Genomic DNA, 24079 nt, shown 5'->3' with positions numbered 1-24079 from the left:
TAATTACTTCGGAAACGCTGCCCCTTGTGATCGTGGCTACAATGCAACAGGGTGAACTATAAACTAATGTAAATGAAAAAAATCTTAGTGACTACTAGTAATTAAGTTATGAATTGATTGTCGTGGCAAGTTTTGTTGCATGTAATGTCTATCCGATAAAGTATCCCTTAACCAGCTACACCCTTTTCTATTCATTGATTATATTCAACAGCAAATGCTTAAACACGTAAAAGAGAATTCATAATATAAGCAAGGCTGACTAACACATTATCAGCTAGTCAGCCAAAATTGCACAAGAACTACAAAAGAGTATTTACATACAGCTTGGTCATACTTTCTTACTACTGTCAGAGGAAGGAGTACATAGGGTATATGTAGTGTAGTCAGTAAGAGTGAGTTGTCTGAACAATAGATTTTCCTTTCATTATAGAACAGAGAGATAAAAGCACTAACACGTAATCAAAAGATGATTGTACTTACAAGGGATCTCAGAGTCTGTCTTAATGCGCAGTGTTTTATAGACAGGCCTGAAAACATTAGTCAGTTGCTTGTTCTCAGAAATGGTACATTAAATTGCTGGCGACACTCTTTTATTCATTTGTATGCTGAAGAGCAGTGCTTTATTTAATGGAATTTCTGGTGTTTTACTTGTTTACTTGCTCTAAAATAAAGAACATCAGTCTTTGTCGCTTATTACTGACGAAGGGCATATGACGCACAAAAAGAATTATCAAGCTTATTGATTTTTTTTATTATAATATGACCACATGTCCAGATGATGATCCTTGCTCGAGAAATCTCATAAATGCTTAGTTTAAGAGATACCTCCAAGAATTTACATAATAATGTCTATTATAATTTGTTTATCGGGCCAATGAGGTCACCTTGGGGAGAATGAGCAGCAAAGCCAACAGCGACAAGAGAAGCGCAGATAGTAAGAATAACAAGCTTGATTTGCATTTGAGTAAAAAAAAGTATAAAAGCCAAAGAACTGTTGCATCTTCTCTTTTTTGCGTACAATATTGACCTTCTATTATATTAATTAGATTCATGTAGACACTGCTGTCATGACTGTTTACTGTTGGCTGTAAGCATATTTAACTAACCTTGGTTAGATAGGTGTACTCTGCTTCTTTTTGTTTTGTTGATCATTTATTCATTAATGTATAAGATGCAGGAAGCATGTATATCCAACTTCATTTCGCGTAATGATCCGCTGAAAAAATGCGTGTAAACATGCTGTTGTGGCTTCTTGCATTTACATGACGTGGATACGCAAGCAGATTTCTCTTCGTGTCCTTATGAATAATAATCCTAAAGGATTAATCATCCTCAAAAGCTGAGAAGTGCCCTCAAAGGCCTGCTCTTACTCCACATAGCCTGACAACAATAGCTAGGCACTTATAATCACCATACGACTATTTCGACTTTGTAAGCTCGTATCGTGACAGCCAACAAAAGGCCAAATGTTATATTTTCGCATTGATACTCATTTAAAAGAGTACTGAAAGAGCTTTTTGTACATTATAAGTATAAGAGAATCTGCTATAGCATTATGTCTATAAATACGCTGTATTGAATAACTTATTACTTCTTTACTTCTTGTTTATTTATTGTCCATTTCAAACCTCGTTCTATGATTCTTTAACAATAAAGGATACCCTAATTATTTGAAAGAAACCTTCACACTATAGAAAAATTTAGTCCGAATATACAGCTTTATACAGATTTATACAAAGTTCGTTTTCTGTAGTGTAAATACGAAATTATGAAACATTGGCGCATTACACGATTAAGTGACCTTGGTTGTTGTGCTACATAAAAATAATATAATTGTATAAAATAAAACGATATTAATCTCCATCTTCTAGAGTGAGACCAAGTAAGGAGATGAGGAGGGTGGGAGTAACCAAGACCACTTACTCATGTAATGTGTCCAATACTTCATGACTTCGTATTACATTACATACACCTTAGCTAGCTTTCTTTTCAGGACTTGAATTGTTTTTAATAGCTGTTCAGCGAAACTTTTGCGCTTTTCAGCGATTAGGAAGGAATTTCCTTCGTTCGACTCAATTGCTTATTTCTTCAATACTTTGGTCGATAATTTGAATTGTTTTATTATCTTGTTTTTTCTTCAGATTAGCCTTGCAAAGTGAGTATAAAAAACGCACTGTTGAAACGACGTTATATTTTAATAAACCTAAGCTTTGAGATAAAGAGGTGACAAAGTAAGCAAGTGTGACAAGCTGATTCATTTCCACTTTTATATGATTTTCAATTGATTTTAACAACATAAAATGTGCCACCTGACCCCAAAATACACATGGAGTTTCTAGCAAATATGAGGCTTTAATATTTGGCAGGACTTTTTTTTTTTTCAAGTTCCTTGTTAGAAAACTTTTCAACTACAGATACAAGAACCAAAGGCAATACTTTGTAACATTCAAGCATATAAGTACAATATTGTATTCATCTTATCATGAACGCTTGATCAATACTGTTTTGGATTTCAACCAGGATTGGAGGTTGAGCATAACTAACTTCAGTAGGTATATACAGGACATCTGATTTCATTCTGTCTGACCATTCTGTTGAAGCAGATTGATATGAATAATCTGTAATGTTTGGTCCTATAAAAATTAACACCTGTAAGTAGAACTAATTCGATTCATACACAAAAAATAACAAAGTTACCAAGCAGTTCATTAATGATAATGTTTTTTACAGTTTTATCATTCATTACAAGTTTACTAGTAGTATCTGTTCCTGATCTTCGTTCAAATAGCAAATGTAAATTGTCTTCACTATCATTCACTATGGCCATTTTTTTGGTAAACACTTGGTGAACTCAAAAATGCACCAGAAGTTAGACTAATACTACGGGCGCTACCTCTATTCACTACTTGTATTGAATTCCAATAAAACTATTCAATGTATAACGTCAAGCTAAACATAAGTTTATGAAGTTACTATCTTGAATTGTATCTTTCCAAGAAGAAGAAAGAGATAAAAAAGAAAATATTGCTATTTCTTTATTCTAATTTTATGTTGTCAGTCTGTCAACCAAGGCCACTTAGCTCACGTGTAATTATGATAAATCCGTATCTTATGTCAGAGAGAGTGAACTAGACAACCTTAGGCTAGGCAGAGACTTTGGTGGTGTGAAGCTGTAAAACAATCTCACATGCGGCGCTCCAAGGAAGTGCTCGTAGCATTCACCTATTTTTGAATGCACCAAGTGTTTGCCTTTTTTTTTTTATTTTGAAAGAAAACGACAGCAACAACGTCATCAACATCGACGCCACTTGTAATGAATTGTATTGTTCAGCGGAGAAGAGGACAGTATTAAGGGCTTGCAATATGATCTAGAGGAGGTAGGACTTAAAGAGATAAGAACGAGACAAGACACAAATAAGAGAGGACAAGAATAGGCTGGGAATATCTAAGGACAGAAGTTATATTGTGATAATTAACTGAAGTTTTATTTACGTTTTGGGTGTGGTCTCTAAGAAAAACGAAAAAGAAAACCGACACTGACATCGACACCAATAACATGAAACTATTTAGTAAACTATACTCTTAAACGGCAAAAGTCATAAACTGGTTAGAGTATAAAGTCAATAGGAATAATGATCCTGATACAACAAGACATTTATCTTGAAGCATGAAAAAGTAACTTTTTTTTATTGACCATTGTTGCTACCACCAACACCCTAAGATGAAAAGAATATCAGCTAATGCAATGGTAATTTATCAATTTAAACCTTACCACGTGATCAAAAGCAAACCACCAAACGAGAATTGCAATCATCACGCAAATACCAATGCATAAGAAAAAACAACACCATTTTTTCTATGGGATTACGTTCAGTTAGTGTATATAGTTGCTTTTATTATTATTATTCTTACAGTTCGTGTTGATTTAGCAGTTTGGATAGCTTTAGCAATGAATTGATTGCCTTCTTTAATCTTTGTTTGCGTCTGCTCTGCATTAGCTTCAACTGTATTCAGTGTCTCTCCTTGCTGCTCGACCATCATGGACATGTCCATAAAGAGCTGATGTAATTCCTATATGTATACAGTAATTAGTATAGTTACCATCTTTTTAGGTTATTGCTCCATGTTTACAATGATTGTTTTTTCTATATGCTTGATATCATCATGCCGCGACTGAACCTCTGATAGGACTGCTTTGGCCTGTCCTTGTCTACCCGCATTCATAAGCTACACAGGCATTAAGATATTGAGATGGTTTTAAAGAAGGAAGACTTACTGATTGTGCAAATACTTGAGGCGGTCCATCAGAGTCAATAATGTCATCCACTTCTTCCTGGCTTGCCTCTGGTTTAACTAATCAAACATGGGTTAGGAATTAGGTTGGAACCTTTATTTGTTTACCAATTCTTATTTGTCGTTCGATCTGTTGTCGATACTTCAACTGATAGTTACGCTCTACATCCTGATATCTTTGGATAGTATCTAGAAATCGCTTTCTCAAGGCTCCAGTCTAGAATAAAATCTGGATGAGTATACAACGGACATGTCAACCTGAGTTCTTTTTCTCTTTCTGAACCTGTGTTCTGCGCATCTGTGTATCTGAATTATTTGGTAGCTGATTATTCCCGCTCTGCATTTCTTTACATTATATGAGTACACAAAAGGAGGCCTACATAAATAGAGAACCGACCTTGTATCATTGCCTTTACATTAAAGTTCGTTCTCTGTGCGCTTGACTTCATCCTTTCTAAATCATTTGACGCTTGTCTTGACTGTTGGTCATTAAGGCTTTGTAAAAGCGTACTATGCAAGTTTGCAATTTGGTCGATTTGATAATTGAGCGAATCAATTTCGTTTTTCGCTCTATCTAACTTTTTTTAAACATGGATAATTAGTTATATAAGCATAGCACTATATATTTTTATACCTGTTCAAAGAACACTTGGATGTTGGTGATATCTGGGCTTACTTGACTCATCTCATAAGTATTGTTGTTACTACCACCGCCTCGAGGTGAATATCCCCAGTCGTGAGGTTTTTGATATTGATCATTATTACTAATGGATGGGTTTGCCACTCATACGTCTATCATACTGTCAATTTACACTTACTTGGGCTAATAAAAAAGTTAGCTTGTACTACAATGCATCTTGTCTTATGCATACACTTTTTAATTCTGCAGTTCTATCTCGACTAAAGGAATATGACATCTCAGCACACGTGTTTTTTGTAAAATAAAAAAAAAAAAAAAGAAGAGAATGACGATCTATAAGCATTCCTCTTTCCTTTTTTTTTTTTATTTTCTGATTGATCTACGTCACAACGGTCTATACGCATTATATTTTTTTGAGATGGCTATTATTACAAGTGATACATGTTGCACTTACAAATAATAAATCATATATTCGCTTCCAAAAGAGATGCTATAAGGCATTCAAGGGCTTATTAAACAAAAGAGATATAAATGCACTAAAGCATCCATAAGCAACAGTCTCCCCGTCTGTGGGCCAATCAATAGAAGGCCAAAAAACTTTATTTATTTGAATGAGCGGTGTGACAGATATAACACAATGTCTTCAGGATTTAAAAAGCCTATCAAACGGTCACATAGACGGTTAGTTCAACATGACGATTCTGACGCTGAGCAACAAGTGACAACTGTAGAAGAGCTCATACAGAGAAAGAAGAACAAGCTAGAAAGAGAAAAAACATTAGAATTACTCTTTCAAGAGTTAGAACAAGAACGCATCAACCAAGAAGAAGTTGACATTTATGGCTATCCCATAAAGCAAACACCAACGGAAGATCTGATATCAGTAGTCGATGTTCAGTTTGATGACAACTATATTATGGAAAGTTATACAGAAGAAATGGAGCAAGAAGGATTGGAGATTAAGGATCAAGTCAAGGACTATTTAGCACCTGAAGAGCAAGAACATTTGGACAATGTCTTTCAAGCTATCAAAGAAACAGAAGAGATTCATAGACTAGAGAAAGACTGGAACCGACCGTTCTTTAAGGATGGCATAAAGTATATAAGAGAACCCTGCTTGATCTCTAGAGATCTATTTTGCGGACAAAAGGAAATTCACCTATCAGAGCTTTCTGCGAGTAAATAGGGTATATGTGTATATGAGCTACTCAACTGACTTTTACTTTTCTACAGCAACAGAGGGAAGATCATTTTTACTTGCGTCTGGTTGTATGAAGGATTGGCATAATTCAGGTTGGATGTGTCCTCATTATGTCTATCAGTGGTTGTTTGAAGTTGGTATATAGACAAATATGTGTATTCATACAAATATATGATAACCCTATTATACAGTTGCTTTAGATCAAGATAAGGCTACAGCTAGAAACGCACTCTCTACATTACTTATGCTATGGTCACATCCTGATGATAGAAACGGGTCAGAGTCACGAGAAATATACGAGCAGCGATACATCAAATTGGATGTATTCAAATCAGTACTTATAGCGTATCATGCCATACCAACAGAATTAGTCGACGTCATTTCCATGGATACAGAAGATCAAATGATGAGCGAGACCATTCCAGTTGACTCACAACATCGATCTAGACATATACCACTTTCTCAGTTAGGATTGATGATCAAGGCCTTTGGATTTTCCATCAGACTGTGGAAGGAAGCCTATATGCCATGGGAAATAAGATACACAATTAGGATTTTATTACAATTATCGCTTGACAAAGCAGGTCATTTGGTCATACAAGAAATCCAAACGAGCATAGATAATTGTCTTTCTGCCCTTAAAGAGACTTGGAAGATTGATGTCAAGAATATAGCAAATGACATATGTGATATGGTCACGACTTCCAAACAGCAAGTGCATCTATTAGATACACTAAAGACCGTCTATGACAGGTCTCGATACTTACGCAGAGTGATCGGGATCACCTGCTTAGGTCGATACTTGGAAAGAGATGTCCCTGGAAGTATAGATAATATTCCAGTAGATGAAAGCTTAATCAAGCAAGCAGCCCTGATGTTTAGTTATCCAGAAAAGCCCTTTACACGAAGTAACTTGGATTATGATGAGTGCTGTATACGTATTGCGATGTTGGATGCAGCCATTGGTACAGATGATGACGAAATAAGACGTGAAAGGGTAAATAAGAATATAGATTGGTAACAAGATAATAATTACATTTATTAGGAGACAATAATTCAAATTGCGGATGAACTTCGATTGATCGGCTTACAAATAGGTAAAATGACAACATAGCATTCAACACAGACGTCACACTCACCCTTTAATATGTATCAGGTGCTAAACTAGGAGTGATGAAGAAAACGATAGCAAATGAAATGGTTCAGAGAGTATGGAGTAGGATATCTTTTATTATTGGAAGAGATGACAAGATCGAATCCTAAATTCGGTGGTTTTTTATTATTTCTTTTATTTTTTTCACTTATTATTATTTAAAAATGGTACTCTATTGTAAAAAAAAAAAGACATACTTATATCATACTATTGCTTTATATAAAAGAAGAAGAGTTAATAATAAATAAATACTTTATAGACAGAGATGAAGGAATACCTTTTCAAGATCTTGGTTGTAGGTGATCTCGGTACAGGAAAGACATCAATCATACGTCGTTATGTTCACAATATATTCTCAACAAATTACAAGTCTACTGTAAATATTATAGAATAAATAAGAGAAAGAGTACTTATGGTTATGATAGATTGGTGTAGATTTTGCACTTAAAGTCATTCAATGGACTCCTGACATCATTGTTCGACTTCAACTCTGGGACATTGCGGGACAAGAAAGGTTTGGAAATATGACGCGAGTATATTATAAAGAAGCACTTGGAGCTATAGTTGTATATGATATCACGAGACCACAGACGTTCGAAGGCGTAACAAGATGGAAAAAGGATATTGATGCAAAGGTTGCATTACCCGACGCATGGGGAGGAGGACAAATTCCGGTTATTTTATTGGCTAATAAGGTATACTTTCACTTCTCCGATTATACTTCCCAAAACTCACCTTACTTTAGACGGACTTGATCCAGGAGGGACATGGACAACCTGTCAACCCAGCAGAATTAGATAGTTTCTGTAGAGAGCATGGATTTATTCAATGGTAAAAAAAGTATTATTAAAAAAGAAAGTCAGCATCTCATTTAATTTTAGGTTTGAGACATCAGCCAAAGACAATAGCAACATTGAAGAAGCCACGCGTTGTTTAGTATCTGCTATTGTAAAACTAGAAGAAGAGAACGTAAATAATACTGTATCTGATGAAGCCTCGGTGAAGCTTGGACAGCAACAGCGACAACAGAACAATGGGTGTTGTTAAATAAATCATAGCATACACTTTATTCGCACACTGATAGTATGACAACAAATAGTGCTAAAAGAGAAGCTCAACAGAAGCAAACAAGTGAGATATAAGAAAAATGCTCATTAAATATTTGTATTCAAAAGAGAGTCTATAAGAAAGAAAGAAACAAGAAAATGAGTAAACTTTAAAAGAGACTATTAAGTATATCATGGGTGGAGCCAGCAGTAACTGGTTCGGAGGAGGGAAGACGAAAGGCGATATTAAGGAGGCGTATAAGAATATTGGATGGGATCAAGCTTGGTACAAAAGCCCACTAGCACCGACCACATTAAACGAATAAGTGAAGTTGCTCGGTTTGCCTTATTTTCTAGTGTTTTTCAAGAAGATAAAGATTTTCTTTTGTTATTATATGTCATCAAGTTGGAATCAATAAAGAAAAGGTTGAAAACACCAACCTAATTATTGATAGTAAATTGTGTGCAACTGTTTGCACTCTGTAAGCTGTAATTTAGGCTTTCAAAAGTCTAATCAAGCAACTTTCTATTGGCTGGGTTAGGTTTTCAAAAATCTAACCAAGCTGAGTAACATTTTATTCTTTTCCTTTCTCGCTCTTTACAGCAATGGACGATCAAGCACCGATTTATGGAATAGACAAAGGTAATTCGCGTACAAGAGTTCTTAAAATGAAAAGAAAACTAACAGAAATGACACAGAGATTCAGGCTAAAATAGTTGGAAAATACTCTTTGGAACGTGAGCAAGAGGCCAGAGCTTGGATAGAAGACCTTATTGGAGAAAAGTTTCCTTCAGATGACTTTGCAGAAAGTCTAAAAGATGGTGTTATTCTATGCAAGTAAAAATGGCACATGTATACACGTACATATGTGAGCCTAACATTGTTTACTATCATAGAGTTATTGGTAAATTAAAGCCTGGTCAAGGCAAGTTTAAGCAGTCCAGGATGCCCTTTGTTCAGGTAAAAATATATAGCAGTGCCCTCCTCATTGTGTCTAATTGATATTCTTTGACCAGATGGAAAATATTTCTATTTTCTTGAAAGGAGCAGAAGCATTAGGTGTTCCCAAGCATGACTTGTTTCAAACAATTGATTTATATGAAAAGAAGAATATGACTCAGGTATATATCAAAATGGCCTAAAGAGAGAGAGAAAAAAAAAAAAAGAGAAAACTTATCAAGTATATAGGTTGTTGATTCAATCTATGCTATTTCCAGATATGGATATAAGGCGGGAACTTGTAGTAATTACCTTGGACCAAAGCTTGCGGATAAACAAAAACCAACGTACTCAGAAGATGCCGCCAAGGCTGCTAATGCAACCTTTAACACATATCAATACGGGTATACGGGTGGAGCAAATCAATCTGGTATTAATTTTGGGCAACGACGAGATATTGCTGGAAAGGACACTTCTCAATATAAATAAACCTACCAATGTGTTGTTTATCTTGCACTGTTTAAGACCTATCACTGCGTTCAATCTGTTAATCGATAAAGAAGAAGGGGTCAATTGATATCTTCTGATTCAATCCTTGTTCTCGGCTCTTTTTATGTACAAGTCTTTTTTTATAATTACAAGCACCATAGAATAGAGAAAAGCGGAGGAGATATGAAAGAATAAGAAATAGGAGAGAGGACAAAACCTACGCTCAATTAATTGTCTATCGATGTCATTAATAATTCCGGTTATCCGCTGGATATACAGTCTTTCCGGAAAGTAAATTCGCCTGTGATCGAAAATAAATGCACCCAATGGTGAGAACAAAGTTCATGTATGAAATGTAAATTCGTCGTCGCCAAGGATATTTTCGTAGTACCAGCCTTGACATCCATGAATACACTGTATTTCCAAAAAGTAATGAGACTGAAAATCGTGCTTCCCAAATTTAGATGTCGTATTGAAACCGTTGTAACGTTATCAGAGTAATAACAAATACAGTAATATTAACAGGTGGGCTGTCTTGGAGCTGAAGCTAACCTAGTATTAGAAATCGCCCTTTTTAGTCTCTTTGTAAAAGTTTAAATTCTTTATTCGGTTTTTCCATAAAATCAGAAGAACATGTAGTCATATTTGGCAATGCATATTCTTGAATGATCACGAAGCAGATTGCTTCTATTTGACATGATTTCTTTGTCTTAGATACCCTATTTGAAAAAGAAAAACATATAAAAACTCATTTTAATTGAGTCCTTTTTTTGCTTCTTTACAGCAGTTATCAAGTGTCCCTCTGAGTGTTCAAAGATTCACCAATCAAGACTAGCCTGTCCTCATGGTCCTTGCTCTGACTCGCTTGTCCCGCCCTCTTTGCTCTCTGGTGTGTATCTGGAACGTCCCCCAGTAGCCTCTTCTGACGCCCTGGGTTCTCTCTGTCCTCCATTCCTTTTTTTTTTTTGTTTAAACTTCTCCTGGGTAGTTATCGCTACCCTCCCCAGAATGCACCTTGGTGGTAAGTAAAACTAATATTGGGATATGTGCTCTAATACTAACATACTCTTTCTCTCTTTTTCTACATATACTCATTATCTCTTTCTCTTTTGATATAATGTCGTTTTATTCAAACGTGTTTTTCTTTGTCGTCTTTTTACGAAAATATTTTTTTTTATTTTACGACAGTATTTTATAAAATTAACGTCAATAATTAATAAAAATACAGTATCATAGCTCTAGCAAAAAAACTGTGATCATAAAGTATACAAACTGATCACTTGGTACATAGTGTGATCCAAGTCTGATTTGATGGTCAGACGATATAGTCAGTCATAGAAAGTGAAAAATGGGTTTAAACACACGGGCGTTATTAATGTATTATTTAGGAAAAATTAACTGAAAAGAGCGCTTTGATTCAGAGATCATATTCCATGTTCCTGAAAACTTAATTTCTCTTTTTGCACGTTTTTTCTCCTTTAAAAAAGCATTTTTTATTTTAGGTGCTTCTTGATGTTAAATTAATTGCTAGGGAGAGTAAGATTAAGGTGTACATTATAAAATATATGTGTGGTGTATGATACAGTGATAATTAAGTGCATTCTTCTAATAAACAGCAGCAAAGCATACCAGCTAAACAAGCTGTACAACAGTCATCATCACGTCTTTGGGGTTGCTGTTGAACAATCACTGTCTGTGGAGGAGGGCTATGGAGGGAATGGGTTTAGCTTTGGATATTTATGTTTATTCTCTATATTTACGCAGGTTGATAGTAACCGCCTTGTTGTGGAGGAGGAGGATAGTAACCACCTTGTGGAGGTGGAGGAGAAGCATAGTAACCTTGAGGTTGAGGCGCATTGCCATAGTAGCTTTGATTCTGAGGTGCGTAGGACATGTTACCAAGGTGATATACGAAAGGATAAAAAAAAGAGAGAAAAGAAGAGTGAAGAACAAACGAGAGAAAAGGGGAAGGCAAGAAAAGTTTTTGAATAGGAGTTTTAATGGTTAATTTGATGTGATACACAATAAGTTGGACAAAATTTCATCTTGAATGCTTGTCTTTCTCTCTTTCTTTTTTATAAACCATGACTGAGGTCAGACCAAAACACTCTCGGTCGACATCAATCACCAAGAACAGTACGACTTCGCATCAAAGAAAGTCTTCTTTGAGTGCCCAACAAAAATCATTTAGTAACAACTCTGCTCCAACTTTAAATACGGCCCACTTTGAAAACAACAAACGTCACTTTCACCATAAATCGAGCCCTTCACTATCCGAGCTGTTCAACCAGCTCATCTTTAAAGTACATTCTTTCTTGAACCCATCCGGACCACTATTACCACACTCCAAACACGCTTCTGCTTTTGGTGGAACGGCAAAACGCTCGTTATGGACAACCCTTTCTCAATCTCGACTGATTCGATTCTTTGTTTTATTTTACGCCATTTTCTCTGTCTTTTTAACTCTCAATCACGGTTGGAAATATATTACAGGCTCAAAGCCTCCGGATGTGGAAAAGAAACAAGTAGTTACTTTTGACGATAACTGGGTGCCTCAAAGAACATACGACCAAGGTAAGCACTCAAAGACCATTAAACGAAAAGAATAACGTACTCGTTTGTAGATAAAGTTTATTCACTACTTGACACAATGTCACACGGTTTGAAAATGCACAAATTGTTTTCGAAAAGCTATTATGAAGCAGCCAAGAGCATTCAACCTTTCTGGTTAAAGGCAAGAAACACACCCTCAAAAGATCAGGTATCTATCATTACTACCGTCACAGCTGAGACTTGGCCCAACCTACGTCGATTGACCGTGTATTGGGATGGTAGGTATAGTCATCTTAGAGGTTTTTTTTATCCATAACACATATATAGGTCCTATATCCGCTATTGTTCACGTCGACAGTCAAGATGAATCGGCATTGGAAAATATCAAACAGGAGTATGCTGAAACTGCTGAACTGAACCATAATGTCGATCTTCACCTTATTCGAATTCCTGGAGAGAAGCTTTCAGTTCTCTTCCCTCGAAATGCCGAACGCAATCTCGCACGTCTACTGTCAAGAACAGATTATATCATGGATGTGCCTGCCGATATGATTCCTGCTTCAGACCTTCGTCGTACATTAGAAGCAAATAAGGAAAAAGTAAAGGAATTACTGGAAGCAGGCGACTTGCTGGCACTACCCACTTTTAGCTTTAAGGACAAAGATATACAAAAAGAAGATATCCCTATTGACAAGGGCCAATTGATCAATAGTTTGCATGAAGGCAAAATGGTATTGGACGATAAGCACTGGAAAGAGAACGAGGGTCCCACTGATTTGGAGAAATGGGTTGATGCAAGCACACTGTATGCTATTGACAAATATGAGTTCCACTATGAACCTGTCGTCATTGAAAGTAAAATCGTTCAGCCTTGGTGCTCTGAACGATTCTTGGATAGTCGAGCCGCTTGCATTTTCTCTAGTTATTTGCAAGGAAATGAAATTTATGTCATGCCTGACGATTATATGATACAGATGCCAGATGATCGTGTCCCTGACGTTTCAGATTTCGATGTAAGTGAATTGATGATGACATCAGTACATGATGTACTTATGAACTATAGCGTGTCGTGGAAAATAGAATCTATGCAAAGTTTTATTGGGAGCAATGTGTACATCACGCTAGACAGTTGGACGCATTAGGTTTATGGGATACACCTCGCTCAGAACATATCAGAAGTCAGTGCTCACGGGTGATACAAAACTGGGGAAAAGGCCTGATAGGCAAACCTGAGTAAAAAGACGAATGAAGAGAGAGAGAGAAAGAATAATTTATTATAGACACCCGCGCCCTTTGCTAATAAAATGTTTAAAGAGGATATCTTTAACAATAAATCTAATTGGCGCTTTATTCTTGCCAAATAGAGAAAGAAATTAGAGTCTTTTATGGTTGATTTTAAATAAAAGGGGCATTACATCTCCATCTATTATAATAATTGATACTTTATCTTTCAAAATCCACCAAGCGTGGTGTATGTTGGCTGTTGATTGACTTTTGTCAAATGTCTTATACAATGATAACTATGGATAATAGCTATACTCTCATTTCTTTTCTAAAGGCTATTAGAACCAGCCAGGTCATCAAATAGCATTTCTTTGCTTGAGTACTTCATATTTAAGCTATTTATAGTTTGAAATCTTATATTTCAGGAAATTTGTGTCGTATAGAGCCTTTTATGTTCATCTTTTAACTTGAGCTTTCTGCAGGAGCAAGAAAAATTAGGTTGAGAATATTGATATTTGACAACCTATTTATGCGATCCTTCAGAATGCTTGTTTATTAAAAAAGAATTAAAATGTGGTCAAAAAGACGACTGTTTACACTTGTCTTAATAACCAGGAACAAAAATAGTCTCCGCTGAGTGCTTTTCGGCAAGAGGCAAGGTGCAAGTAAACAGGATAAAATTTTTTGTGTTTTTTTCAAGTTTTTAAAATGTTAGAGAAGCGCATTTGTGCCTTTACCGATTGTCAGAATGAAGCCCATTTACAGTGCCCTACTTGTATCAAACTGAATAAGACAGAAGGTTCATTCTTTTGTTCTCAAGATTGTTTCAAAAAGAGTTGGGTAATGAAGAAAGTTTGACCATTAGATATGGGTTACTAAACCCTCTTTTATATATAAAGGGAACTCATAAAGCAAACCATGGCAACCACAGAGGTTAGCAATACTAATCAACTATGCTTATTCAGACTTGACTAACACAAAAGAAAAGAACCATACGATCCTTTCAAGACATTCAAATACGCTGGGCCTCTTCGAGCAGTGTACCCTCTTTCACCTAGACGCCAAGTACCTCCAGAAATTCAAAGACCTGATTACGCTGATACAGGTAACCATGACAATAAGTAGGTGGAAAAGAATATAAGCAATTGACAGAAAAAAAATTGTAAAGGAATTCCTAAATCAGAATTCATGGCCAAACGTTCTGAAATCAGAGTTTTAAATGCCGATGAAATCGAAGGTATCAGGAAGGCTTGCCAGGTAAAAATAGAAATAGAAACAGAGAGCATAAGGCTTAGAAAAAGGTTAGATTACCCGCGAAGTACTAGAGGTTGCAGCCAAGGCGGTACGCGTTGGTATTACAACTGACGAAATAGACAGAATTGTTCATGAAGCCACAATTGAACGTGGTGCGTATCCCTCGCCTTTGAATTACAATTACTTTCCTAAATCATGCTGCACGTAAGTGATAAAAAAAGTAAACCAACGCCACAGGCAATATAACATACTGTTAGGTCATTAAACGAAGGTAACGTTCTCTTAATGATGTATTAACCCAAATGGGGAACTTAATTTATTTAGTTATTTGCCATGGTATCCCCGATCAACGACCCTTAGCAAACGGTGATATAATTAATATTGATGTGAGCTGTTACTATAATGGCTTCCACGGAGACGCTAATGCAACCTATCTTGTCGGTGATGTTGATGAGGTTGGACAAAAGCTCGTTAAAGTAACCCGTGAATGCTTAGATTTGGCGATTGCTGCTGGTAAGAAAGAAGAGTGTAAGGGACATCAGAAAGACTGATATCCTTTTGTAGTCAAACCCGGAATCAGATACCGTGATTTTGGCAAAATCATTGAAGACCACGCAACCAAACATGGCTTCTCAGTCGTTCGTGCCTTTTGTGGACACGGTATCAACCAACTCTTCCACTGTGCTCCGGACGTACCTCATTATGCCAGTTAGTCACCTTACTAACCTAAATAAGTAACGCGTGAATGTGAACTAATAAGCTTTTTTTTTCTCATAGATAATAAAGCAATTGGCGTTGTCAAACCAGGTCATATCTTTACCATAGAACCAATGATATGCGAAGGCGTGCATCAAGAATTGATGTGGTACATTTCTATTATTATATCGCCGCTTTACATTGCTAAAATGTATTCATTCTTCTTTTTCTAGGCCTGACGGATGGACGGCAACTACAAAAGACGGAAAACGCTCAGCACAGTTTGAGCACACGCTACTGGTTACTGAAACTGGTGTAGAAATTTTAACTTGAGTACAGTAAAAAGTAAAGTAAAAATAAAATTGGCGCGGAGTCCAGTGTGAATGCCAAGAACCCTATTCTGTGTGAGTGCAAACTTTCGGCATGTTTTTCCAGCCTTTTGTAATTCTTCAATGGCCGAATTATAAGCTTTAGTGGTGGTACCTAGGATGCTGTGTTCATTACCCGTCTTTTCTAGTAGATTTCTTTTAATATTTGCTAATTAGGTTAAGAAAGGAGTTGTGCATTGTCTTGGAAGATTTGGAGCATTTTTTAATGATGAAACAACAGTCAGGGTAAGCCCCTTTGGCATTGAAAAAGAACCTTTTTATGCAGATACAGTGATTTGCGTTTGAAAATAGGGTTTTTTATTGATATTTACAATTCAGTTATTTAACTGTCTTCTTTTTTAAACTTGGTATAAAAGGGTTGTTTTCTAAATTTTACAAGTGCATCGCTTCCGCTTCCACTCTTTAATATGTCCTTGAATTCTTTAAGCTCTCTCTGTAAAAAAGACAGTAAAGTTAGTAAACCTGAGTGTGCTTTTTTTTTTCGCGCTTACTTTAACATCACACCTTCAACAGTGGAAAGGATGCTTATGACTTGTTCAATTTTTTCAACAAGCCAAAACCTCTTTATCATCGCTGGTAAGTAAATAGCTTCTTCAACTAATTTCATACTGTACAACTTACATCGCCAGCCTATAATTAATAGCACTGTCAGTAAATACTTTTGTCAAAAGCTTTTAAAGTTTACTTTCAACTAGCAATCCAAGAGATTTAGGATTTTGAAAGCCCATATCGACCTGTATACCAATGCTTGTTTTCATTTGCTTCATCAATCTCACATAATCATCATCTGCTTGATATATGCTTGTTTTATTAGGTCCTTTTGCTTCCACAAAGAAAGCGTATCTAGGCTTCCTCTTGTGCTTGTAGCCTAACTTCAAGTTAAGCATATAGCCTTGTTCTTCTTTGGCATCATCGCTATTATATCAAAATTAATAAAATAAAACAATAACAATTAAAAAAAGTTACTTACAAGCCGTATACTAAGTTCTTTGAGCTGTCCTTCAACAAAGCCTCTTTAACAAATAGAAGTAAGTGTTTGTCAATAAATGACACTTCGGAATTATCTTAGATTGCATAATTGTCATTTTGGAAATGCAAACAGCATTTCTTCACAACCACATCAATTGGGTTAAAGACCGACTTGATGTGCTATCAAAAAAGTGGTTAGTAAATAGCAATGACTGTGGCGTATCTTTTGGACATATACACTCGAGACCTTTGCGAAAATTATTGTCGCGCTGGTCTGCCGTTTCTATTTACAAAACATTAGAAATAGACCCAGTTAACATGAACCAATCAACCGATATACTCTATATGGCGTGGTAGGCTTTATCAAAAGCGCCCATGTATACTTTCTTCATAGAGAGTAAAGGGACAAACCAAGTTTAAACACGCTTCCTGTTTTGTCGTTTCCCAGCAATGATGAAAATTAATTCACTCCTTTAGCTCTGTGGCACATTACGTTAACCTGTTACACGGTTTTCAAGCCCACGCTCCTCCTAATGGATGTCAAACAAACTCAAACTCAAACTTTGACCTTAAAGCTCTTTAGCTTTTTCAGGCACATATATGTTTGCTATTTGCAGAGTCTTGGGCTTTTGGAAAAAGATAAAAGTTTCAGATAATTAAAGCTGAAAGGCATTCTATGATTAAAAAGGAAGTTCACTGTTATGAGTTTTATATTCCGAAGTACACCATTTTACACAGCTATTCTTCTAGGTTCGCAAGCTGTATGTTGTTGCCACAGTCATACTTCTTCCCTAAATGATAAGCTTATCGTTGCCGTAGTAGCACTCGGGATTTCTTTTTATGTTTACGTGTATATATATATGTATATATGTGTGCGTGTGTGCGTGTGAGTGTGCCGAGAAAAATTACGCCTATTTGTTTTACTGTTTGGCTTTGAAAGACTTATTGATTAAAGTTTCGCCTTTTTTAGCTAAAAAAGCGAGCTAAGGCTGATGAGGTTACACATTGTATTAAACTTTATACTAAATTTCATTTATGATAAAATGAGTTTTTTAATTTTTGAAAGTAAAATAAGCTATCATCAAAAGAATGTATAAGCTTGTAAAGAATAAAAGTAAAATAGAAAAATAATAAAACCAAACAAGAACGCGTCGTTTTGTTTTTGTAACCTGAAAGTCGCCGTGAACTTTATTTGGGTATGCATAATATTATTTGTACTCTGATACGATTCGGAATAAAACTTTTTAGCTAAATCTTTCAAAATCTTTACGGATGATCAATAAAAAAAGGAAATCTAGAAACACAAGCCTCACTCAAAAAACGTATAAATATGCCTCCCTTATTTTGGTCCTTTTTTTTCTCTTCATCAAATAATAACCATGTCCTACCACGAAGAAGCCTACAAGAAGATTGAACAAGAAGAAAACAAGGCCGAATGGACCCATGAACTCCTTTCTGCCGCTGCTGGTTTCGCTGCCATGCGCGCCTACAACAAGAAGAAGGAAGAAGAAGGTGCCAACCCTGAAGATGACCACCATTTGGCCAAGCAAATGATTGCTGCTCTTGCTGCTGCCTCCGTTGACCACCTTGTCGAAACCAAGGGTATGGACTGGGTTGACCGCCACAAGGCTAAGAAGGAAGCCGAAGAAGAAGCCAAGAAGCTTTACGCTGAAAAGACTGGTTACGAATTCTAAATATCCCGTATATATATAAATGTACTCGCTTATAAATAAAAAGCATTTGTCTATAAAACTGTAAAAATGTAATCTATGCTCGTCTTGTTTCGTCTGCTTTTTTTTCGTGTCATCGAGCGTGATATTTGGAAGGTAAGGAATATTTATAGTGTAACAAACACATATACAGCGAAGGACCTGTAAATCTACTAGTGAATTATTCCGTAAAGTAGCGTTTTTTACAGTAGTCTCATAATTTGACATGGTCACTTTGCTCAAATGTATATGTAGTATGGGTATAAGGCGCACATTTATGCAGTTATCAAACTGACTTGTGGGATAAAGAGAAATAACGCGATGAAGACAGTGATGACTAGAGAATTATCATCGTCTTATTTTAAATATAAACACGGGATAATTAAGATTTTCTAGTCTTTGTTGGCGTAAGGTATATATTGGGCTACAACGGTGCAGCAGGCAGAACCTTGCCCTTCAACTTATTTTGGTGGCACTGCCATGGATATAAGTGATCAAGCGTGTCAATGAACAAAGGTATTTGTGGCAACTGTATCAAGGGAGTATTATAGAAAGCGTCTATAGGCCTATCTACGTTTCTTGTTCAGAAAGCAGCGGCAAGCTGGACGAGTTCTCCAGTTTTAGAGGAATCAGATAGGGGGAAATACCTTAAATCTTGAGTCACAGTCAGCCAAATTCATGAGACAAGGTTGAGACTCAATGTGTCTCTGACTACTGTACTGAACGAGAGGGAGGGAGAGAGATTACTTGGAGTTTTGCCACGTAGATATCATCCGTCTTCTTCACAGAGAACATGTACCCATGTGGACCTATCTTTTTTTTTTTTTTCAAATAACTATATTATTAGGCATTATTTTATGTCAGAAATTCGTATTTAAAGTACCTTCTTAATCCATCCCCAAAATGGAATCTTGTCTGTATCAAAAAGGCTAATAGGTAATTTAAGAAGTTTTGTCTAAGTGACTATTCATCCTGATATTTTTGCTTGTTGCATTAAATATTGGTCAGGGATTATTTTCATTCGTTTCTACTTATTGGTGGACAATTCGGCGTCTCTAGTTGAAAGCAAAAGATCGACACGGCGACCAAAGCCGCTATTGAGGGGTATATTGAGAGGGTAGCACCTGAATTCAGATTCTTTTTCACTTGGCTTTGCGGTGGTGTGAGTTACAATCATCCTAGAAAGAATTCCCATAACATCAAGGATTGCAGCTATGTCTTCATCGTCTGTTTCTATTGCTTTAATTTTTTTCTTTGGCATCATGCAACTTTAAATCCTTGTGGGTGATTGTGTTGTTGCTGTCTTTTGCTTTTCTAATAAAGGAAGATGGTCGGTGGTAAATTCCTTAGTAAGCATTACAGCTCGCTTGTATAATGTCGTCGTACAAGTCTTTTGTTTTGATTGACACTCCAGATATCAATAATAAGCTTTGCAGATATGGCATCGAGTTCTTCCGTCATGCGTGCCAAGTAGTTAACTCGGAAATATAAGGATACAAGTAGATGGAACGAGCCTCTTTGTAGCCATTTATTAACAGGGGAAGGAAAAAATATATGACAAAAAAATTGAATAAATGCTGTCAGCCATTCCATCTATTGATATGGCCGCATGAATCAGTGTTGTGGGCTTAGTATCTGACGTTATGGCAACAAACAAAATAGTTAGGCAGCATAATTTTTCTTCAGATGATGAGATTGAAAGGCATACTTGTTATAGTCATTGTTGCCTGCATTCCAGGTTCTGATGAGGTGCCCACCCATCCTACTAAGTTGAATGGGCTAACAGTCAGAAAAACGTATATAAAAAAATAAAAGATTTGTGCGAAAGAGATCTGAAGAAGAAGAATTTTATTACATATTGTCTGAAAGGAAGCGTGGCGTGAAAGAGCCTATGGCAACCCATTCTTCTTCAACTCCGCCAATGGTGTAATTGCTGCTGATGCATTTCCTCTGCGTAGGCATCCTCTCGGTACGTAACGAGATGAGAAAAGCTCTAAATCTCTTAGGTTTTCTCTTTTATATTCAATATACATATTATCTTTAATGGTTTCTGGAAGTGGTATCTATTAAATAATATAAATTTAAAGCACTGTAATTGTTTTTATGTGCTTACGAAGAGGTCGTAGATTTCATTTCTGAATAACAAAATGTTTAGTCTTTCATTTGCTATAAATCGATTATAATTCGCATATATACCTCACTTTTTTGTTTGAATGGTCTCCTTATTGTCCATCTTGATTGTTCTTTAGTTGTTCTTGAAATCTTTTTAGTAAGGCATTCCTTCTTGAGGGTGACTCCATATGGATAGCAGTCATCACACCCATTATAATTGTGTTTCGTTCACCCTTGGCAAAGCATTATTATACATTAATATAGTTTAACTCTTTGCTATGTCTTTCATTATTTTGCCTCTTTTGTTCTTTTCTCAGTGCCTATTGTTCCCTCAATAGTTTTTTGTATGGCATTTTTAACATGGCTGCTAACTGTTTTCTCTCCTCTAATCTTGTTTAATTCGTGGACAAATGTTGCTTCAAGAGCTTTTAACGTCTTTTCTGTGCCATTTTTGTGATTATAATAGATATAATTTGACAAACACCAGTACGAGAGGCAGTACTCTGCGAAAAATGGGTCTTTTGATGCAACATGTTTATATTCATTCATATTCTTTTTTCCTTTATGGAAGAAAGATGTCGCACGTTTAATATGGTTTTTCTTTTTCTTATTCCCATGTGATGTAACGTAGAATACATGTACTACTATAAGATTATGCTCGGGTCATTATAATAATTCAGATTCATGCAATTAAAGCCAAACTGTAAACCTAGATATCGGTGAAAACACACATTTTGGCTTCAAATAATGTTAATTTTATTGATAAGGAACAAAGTATGGGAGAAAGATCATGCTTAGAGTAGAGCATTAAGATATTAAAAAATTGTTTGTCAGTTTATGAACCTAGTCATGTATTTGCGTGTTTTGACTACCAGCATTGTGAATAAACTGTTCATAACAGGTTTAAATCTCGAATATGTTGTCACTGCTAAACAGTTGGGACCAAAAAGGAGATATGTATGAATAGATAAATTATATCTAAACCTGCACTCAGCCCATTGCAAGTAAACAAATCACTCCCCGCAGTCATTATTTTACTTATAAGAGAGCCACGAAGATGAACATAAATCTCTTTATTTGTTTCTTCTCGACTCTATATTCCATCTGGGCAAATGAATCCCTAAAGTAGCGTTTAACAATTCTTGGCTGTTTTTGCATAAGAGTTTGCACTGAAAAAAAATTCCATCTGTCCAAAAAGTGCCCATTTATTTATTCTTGAACAACCCTTTTTGAAGCCATTTTGGTACACTCTTGGAGGAACTACTACTACCAGATGACTTTCTCTCACTTTGTAGACTAGAACCTTCACTTGCTCTTGGATCTGGAGATGGCATTGGCATCTCTTCTTTCATACTCAAGTACTCTTGCTTCAAATCACTTCCACTTTGTTCTCCTTTTTCAATCCAACCAAACAAAACATTAGACGCAGGTGATAAACCCGCCTTATATAGTGTCAATGATGGATCTGTTAGCTTTTTTCTAGGTGGTAAGCACAAGACAAATTTACGTTCAGGTGTTTCCAGTAATGTGCGTATGAAGTCGTATAGTTGAGATACTTTAAAGGTCATGAGTACATATTCTGCCAACTAAATAATCATACAAACCTGTCTCTTTTGATTGAAATACTGCTTGAACAATGGTATAATCGGGCATACGAACACGAATTGTTGTTTTGGGATACTTCTTCATCCTTTCTTGGTCTTCAGCATCTCTCATCTTTTGAGTCTTTAATGGCCTTTGTTTTTAAAAGTTAGATCATAAAGATTATAATCATTAATGACAATCACCTGCTTTCAAGCTTTTCTCTTCTTTCTAAAGTAGATTGGTACAGCATTTTTAATTCGTTGGCATCTAATTTATAAGCTGATTCTGGTATTTCAGCTATATAGAATCGTATTATGTAAGTTATAGATAAACGTAATCAATAACTCACTTACGTATGGCTGGTGCATTCTTGGGAGGGCTCAATATCTTGAGCTGCCTGTCAACAGTGGATTGTTCAGATTGTGACATTTTGCTAGGAAAAAAATACTTGCAGGGAAAAGAAAAAAAGGAAATGAGAGGGGAAAACAGCAGTTGAAATGGTTGCTTTAAAATTTCCTTTTATGGAAGCATTCGTGTCTTTTAATTGTTGATTAAAGGTTGGGGGACCTATCTAATGTAAAAGTACGCAATAGAAAAGGGGCAAATATAAGCATTGCTAGTTGCATCTCACCCATTGGTGCAGTTATTTTTTAAAACGCATACATTTGAAGCAAAGTGGTATTGAAAAAAAAAATATAGAATTCGCACGGCCAGTCTCTATAAAAAGTAAAGACTAATACAGATAAAGTTGGTCAAAATCTAACAAGTCTATTTGAGCCTCTTCAAGAATCATTAGGTATCATTGAAATGCTTGATCAAGAGTACATCGAAGCCAATACAGAAGAAAATGCTTATACAGTCTACTCATTCAAAGATTTATGGTTCGGCTTAGATTTGGTAAAAGAAGCTGTACAAAAGAAGAACGCTTTTATCCAGAATCAGGTACACACACGTTGCAGTAGAAGAAATCATTATCAAAAAAAAAAAAAAACTTAACTATTATAGATCATCTTTCGCAATATAACTAATCCGACACCTGTTCAGTTTAAAGAATTTAAACAGATGTTCAGATACTTTGATAAGGATAATGCCAACACATTATCTGTCTCAGAATTCAAATGCGTGTTATCTTGTTTAGGTATTGTCTATGACAATGACAAGCTAGAAAAGAGGCCCTATAGCATCATCAATGATAATGATTTTGCTACCTTTGAACAGTTCATTCGATTTATGATCTCAGTTACAGAAGATAAGTCAACACTGGATCAGATACGAAAATCATTTAGAACCATGGCTGGTGATAAGCCGTATGTGACAGAGCTTGGTTTAAAGATGAGTCAGATTTCAATGAAGAAGATTGACTATTTAAAAATAGCCATACCCAATAGTGAAGACAATGCGGAAGAATATAATTATGAGTTATATATTGAACAAATGCTTAATTAGATTGATTGCTTTAAAAATGCAGAGCTTGAATCATGCTTGAGCATTGTTTAAAAAAGTCCGGACCGGACACGGACTCACACAATCAAATCATCCCCACCTGCCATCCCTTCAATATTGATGATTGTAGGACTCAATAAACAATCCTTCTCTTTTTCCACTAGTTAGGCAAGTATCCAAAAAGATAAAAAGGGAAGGGGGATTAGTTGGATGTATCTGTTAAAGAAAGGATCCATCAACCTTCTCATAAAATGGATTAGAAAGATGAAGACTAACATGCTTATTTTTATTATTATATACATCAATTTTGTATCACCTTCATTTTCAACACATCACACATTATTGACATTACAACACATTATACAATTTATCATTACATCAACT

General features: G+C 35.9%; 12 protein-coding genes across 12 annotated transcripts; 7 read left to right on the top strand and 5 right to left on the bottom strand.

Moving 5' to 3' along the window:
- Positions 1-2248: 2248 nt before the first annotated feature.
- Positions 2249-2827, bottom strand: RHIMIDRAFT_291181 (uncharacterized protein; the record flags this gene model as incomplete). Its single annotated transcript, XM_023613792.1, has 2 exons — positions 2249-2633; positions 2698-2827. 2 exons carry the CDS (start codon positions 2825-2827, stop codon positions 2473-2475), a joined length of 291 nt encoding a protein of 96 aa, XP_023467165.1. The 3' UTR covers positions 2249-2472.
- Positions 2828-3686: 859 nt separating this feature from the next.
- On the bottom strand, positions 3687-5229 carry RHIMIDRAFT_312674 (t-SNARE; the record flags this gene model as incomplete). Its single annotated transcript, XM_023614822.1, has 11 exons — positions 5166-5229; positions 5112-5116; positions 4928-5057; positions 4691-4871; positions 4577-4638; positions 4402-4510; positions 4277-4353; positions 4132-4227; positions 3913-4071; positions 3773-3856; positions 3687-3716 (listed from the first exon to the last, which is right to left on the bottom strand). Exons 1-11 carry the CDS (start codon positions 5208-5210, stop codon positions 3687-3689), a joined length of 978 nt encoding a protein of 325 aa, XP_023467164.1. The 5' UTR covers positions 5211-5229.
- Positions 5230-5570: 341 nt separating this feature from the next.
- On the top strand, positions 5571-7523 carry RHIMIDRAFT_305465 (uncharacterized protein; the record flags this gene model as incomplete). Its single annotated transcript, XM_023614478.1, has 5 exons — positions 5571-6111; positions 6167-6271; positions 6326-7131; positions 7180-7231; positions 7291-7523. 5 exons carry the CDS (start codon positions 5571-5573, stop codon positions 7395-7397), a joined length of 1611 nt encoding a protein of 536 aa, XP_023467163.1. The 3' UTR covers positions 7398-7523.
- Positions 7524-7552: 29 nt separating this feature from the next.
- On the top strand, positions 7553-8334 carry RHIMIDRAFT_250648 (ras-related protein rab-38-like protein; the record flags this gene model as incomplete). The annotated part of the gene is made up of 4 exons (XM_023610742.1): positions 7553-7663; positions 7713-7982; positions 8033-8118; positions 8169-8334. The coding sequence occupies 4 exons, from the start codon at positions 7553-7555 to the stop codon at positions 8332-8334; spliced, it is 633 nt and encodes a 210-aa protein (XP_023467162.1).
- A 545-nt stretch (positions 8335-8879) lies between these two features.
- On the top strand, positions 8880-9948 carry RHIMIDRAFT_312671 (calponin/transgelin). Its single transcript, XM_023614821.1, has 5 exons — positions 8880-8976; positions 9033-9171; positions 9231-9294; positions 9351-9455; positions 9523-9948. The coding sequence occupies exons 1-5, from the start codon at positions 8940-8942 to the stop codon at positions 9760-9762; spliced, it is 585 nt and encodes a 194-aa protein (XP_023467161.1). The 5' UTR covers positions 8880-8939; the 3' UTR covers positions 9763-9948.
- A 1405-nt stretch (positions 9949-11353) lies between these two features.
- Positions 11354-11656, bottom strand: RHIMIDRAFT_236513 (uncharacterized protein; the record flags this gene model as incomplete). The annotated part of the gene is made up of 2 exons (XM_023608570.1): positions 11354-11468; positions 11523-11656. 2 exons carry the CDS (start codon positions 11654-11656, stop codon positions 11354-11356), a joined length of 249 nt encoding a protein of 82 aa, XP_023467160.1.
- A 190-nt stretch (positions 11657-11846) lies between these two features.
- On the top strand, positions 11847-13552 carry RHIMIDRAFT_250646 (uncharacterized protein; the record flags this gene model as incomplete). The annotated part of the gene is made up of 4 exons (XM_023610741.1): positions 11847-12336; positions 12387-12593; positions 12643-13328; positions 13379-13552. The coding sequence occupies 4 exons, from the start codon at positions 11847-11849 to the stop codon at positions 13550-13552; spliced, it is 1557 nt and encodes a 518-aa protein (XP_023467159.1).
- Positions 13553-13973: 421 nt separating this feature from the next.
- Positions 13974-16166, top strand: RHIMIDRAFT_312669 (MetAP 1). The gene is made up of 10 exons (XM_023614820.1): positions 13974-14379; positions 14439-14472; positions 14528-14644; positions 14708-14796; positions 14846-14997; positions 15051-15064; positions 15118-15306; positions 15358-15501; positions 15571-15658; positions 15723-16166. The coding sequence occupies exons 1-10, from the start codon at positions 14248-14250 to the stop codon at positions 15820-15822; spliced, it is 1059 nt and encodes a 352-aa protein (XP_023467158.1). The 5' UTR covers positions 13974-14247; the 3' UTR covers positions 15823-16166.
- Positions 16145-17022, bottom strand: RHIMIDRAFT_279396 (uncharacterized protein). Its single transcript, XM_023612841.1, has 4 exons — positions 16849-17022; positions 16564-16793; positions 16370-16508; positions 16145-16311 (listed from the first exon to the last, which is right to left on the bottom strand). The coding sequence occupies exons 2-4, from the start codon at positions 16763-16765 to the stop codon at positions 16281-16283; spliced, it is 372 nt and encodes a 123-aa protein (XP_023467157.1). The 5' UTR covers positions 16766-16793; positions 16849-17022; the 3' UTR covers positions 16145-16280.
- A 1222-nt stretch (positions 17023-18244) lies between these two features.
- On the top strand, positions 18245-18499 carry RHIMIDRAFT_193123 (uncharacterized protein; the record flags this gene model as incomplete). The annotated part of the gene is made up of 1 exon (XM_023605989.1): positions 18245-18499. A coding segment is annotated over one exon (255 nt), but the record flags the coding sequence as incomplete, so codon positions are not given.
- Positions 18500-21407: 2908 nt separating this feature from the next.
- Positions 21408-22928, bottom strand: RHIMIDRAFT_279388 (uncharacterized protein). Its single transcript, XM_023612840.1, has 4 exons — positions 22606-22928; positions 22456-22549; positions 22273-22403; positions 21408-22223 (listed from the first exon to the last, which is right to left on the bottom strand). Exons 1-4 carry the CDS (start codon positions 22679-22681, stop codon positions 21874-21876), a joined length of 651 nt encoding a protein of 216 aa, XP_023467155.1. The 5' UTR covers positions 22682-22928; the 3' UTR covers positions 21408-21873.
- A 77-nt stretch (positions 22929-23005) lies between these two features.
- On the top strand, positions 23006-23698 carry RHIMIDRAFT_201188 (uncharacterized protein; the record flags this gene model as incomplete). Its single annotated transcript, XM_023606511.1, has 2 exons — positions 23006-23194; positions 23258-23698. Coding segments are annotated over 2 exons (630 nt in total), but the record flags the coding sequence as incomplete, so codon positions are not given.
- Positions 23699-24079: the final 381 nt, after the last annotated feature.

This window comes from Rhizopus microsporus, assembly GCF_002708625.1.
Source record: "Rhizopus microsporus ATCC 52813 unplaced genomic scaffold scaffold_6, whole genome shotgun sequence".
In the NCBI taxonomy this organism is placed as follows: Eukaryota; Fungi; Mucoromycota; class Mucoromycetes; order Mucorales; family Rhizopodaceae; genus Rhizopus; species Rhizopus microsporus.
Note: the sequence above shows the minus strand (reverse complement) of the source record. Positions and strands in the feature narration are given on the sequence as shown.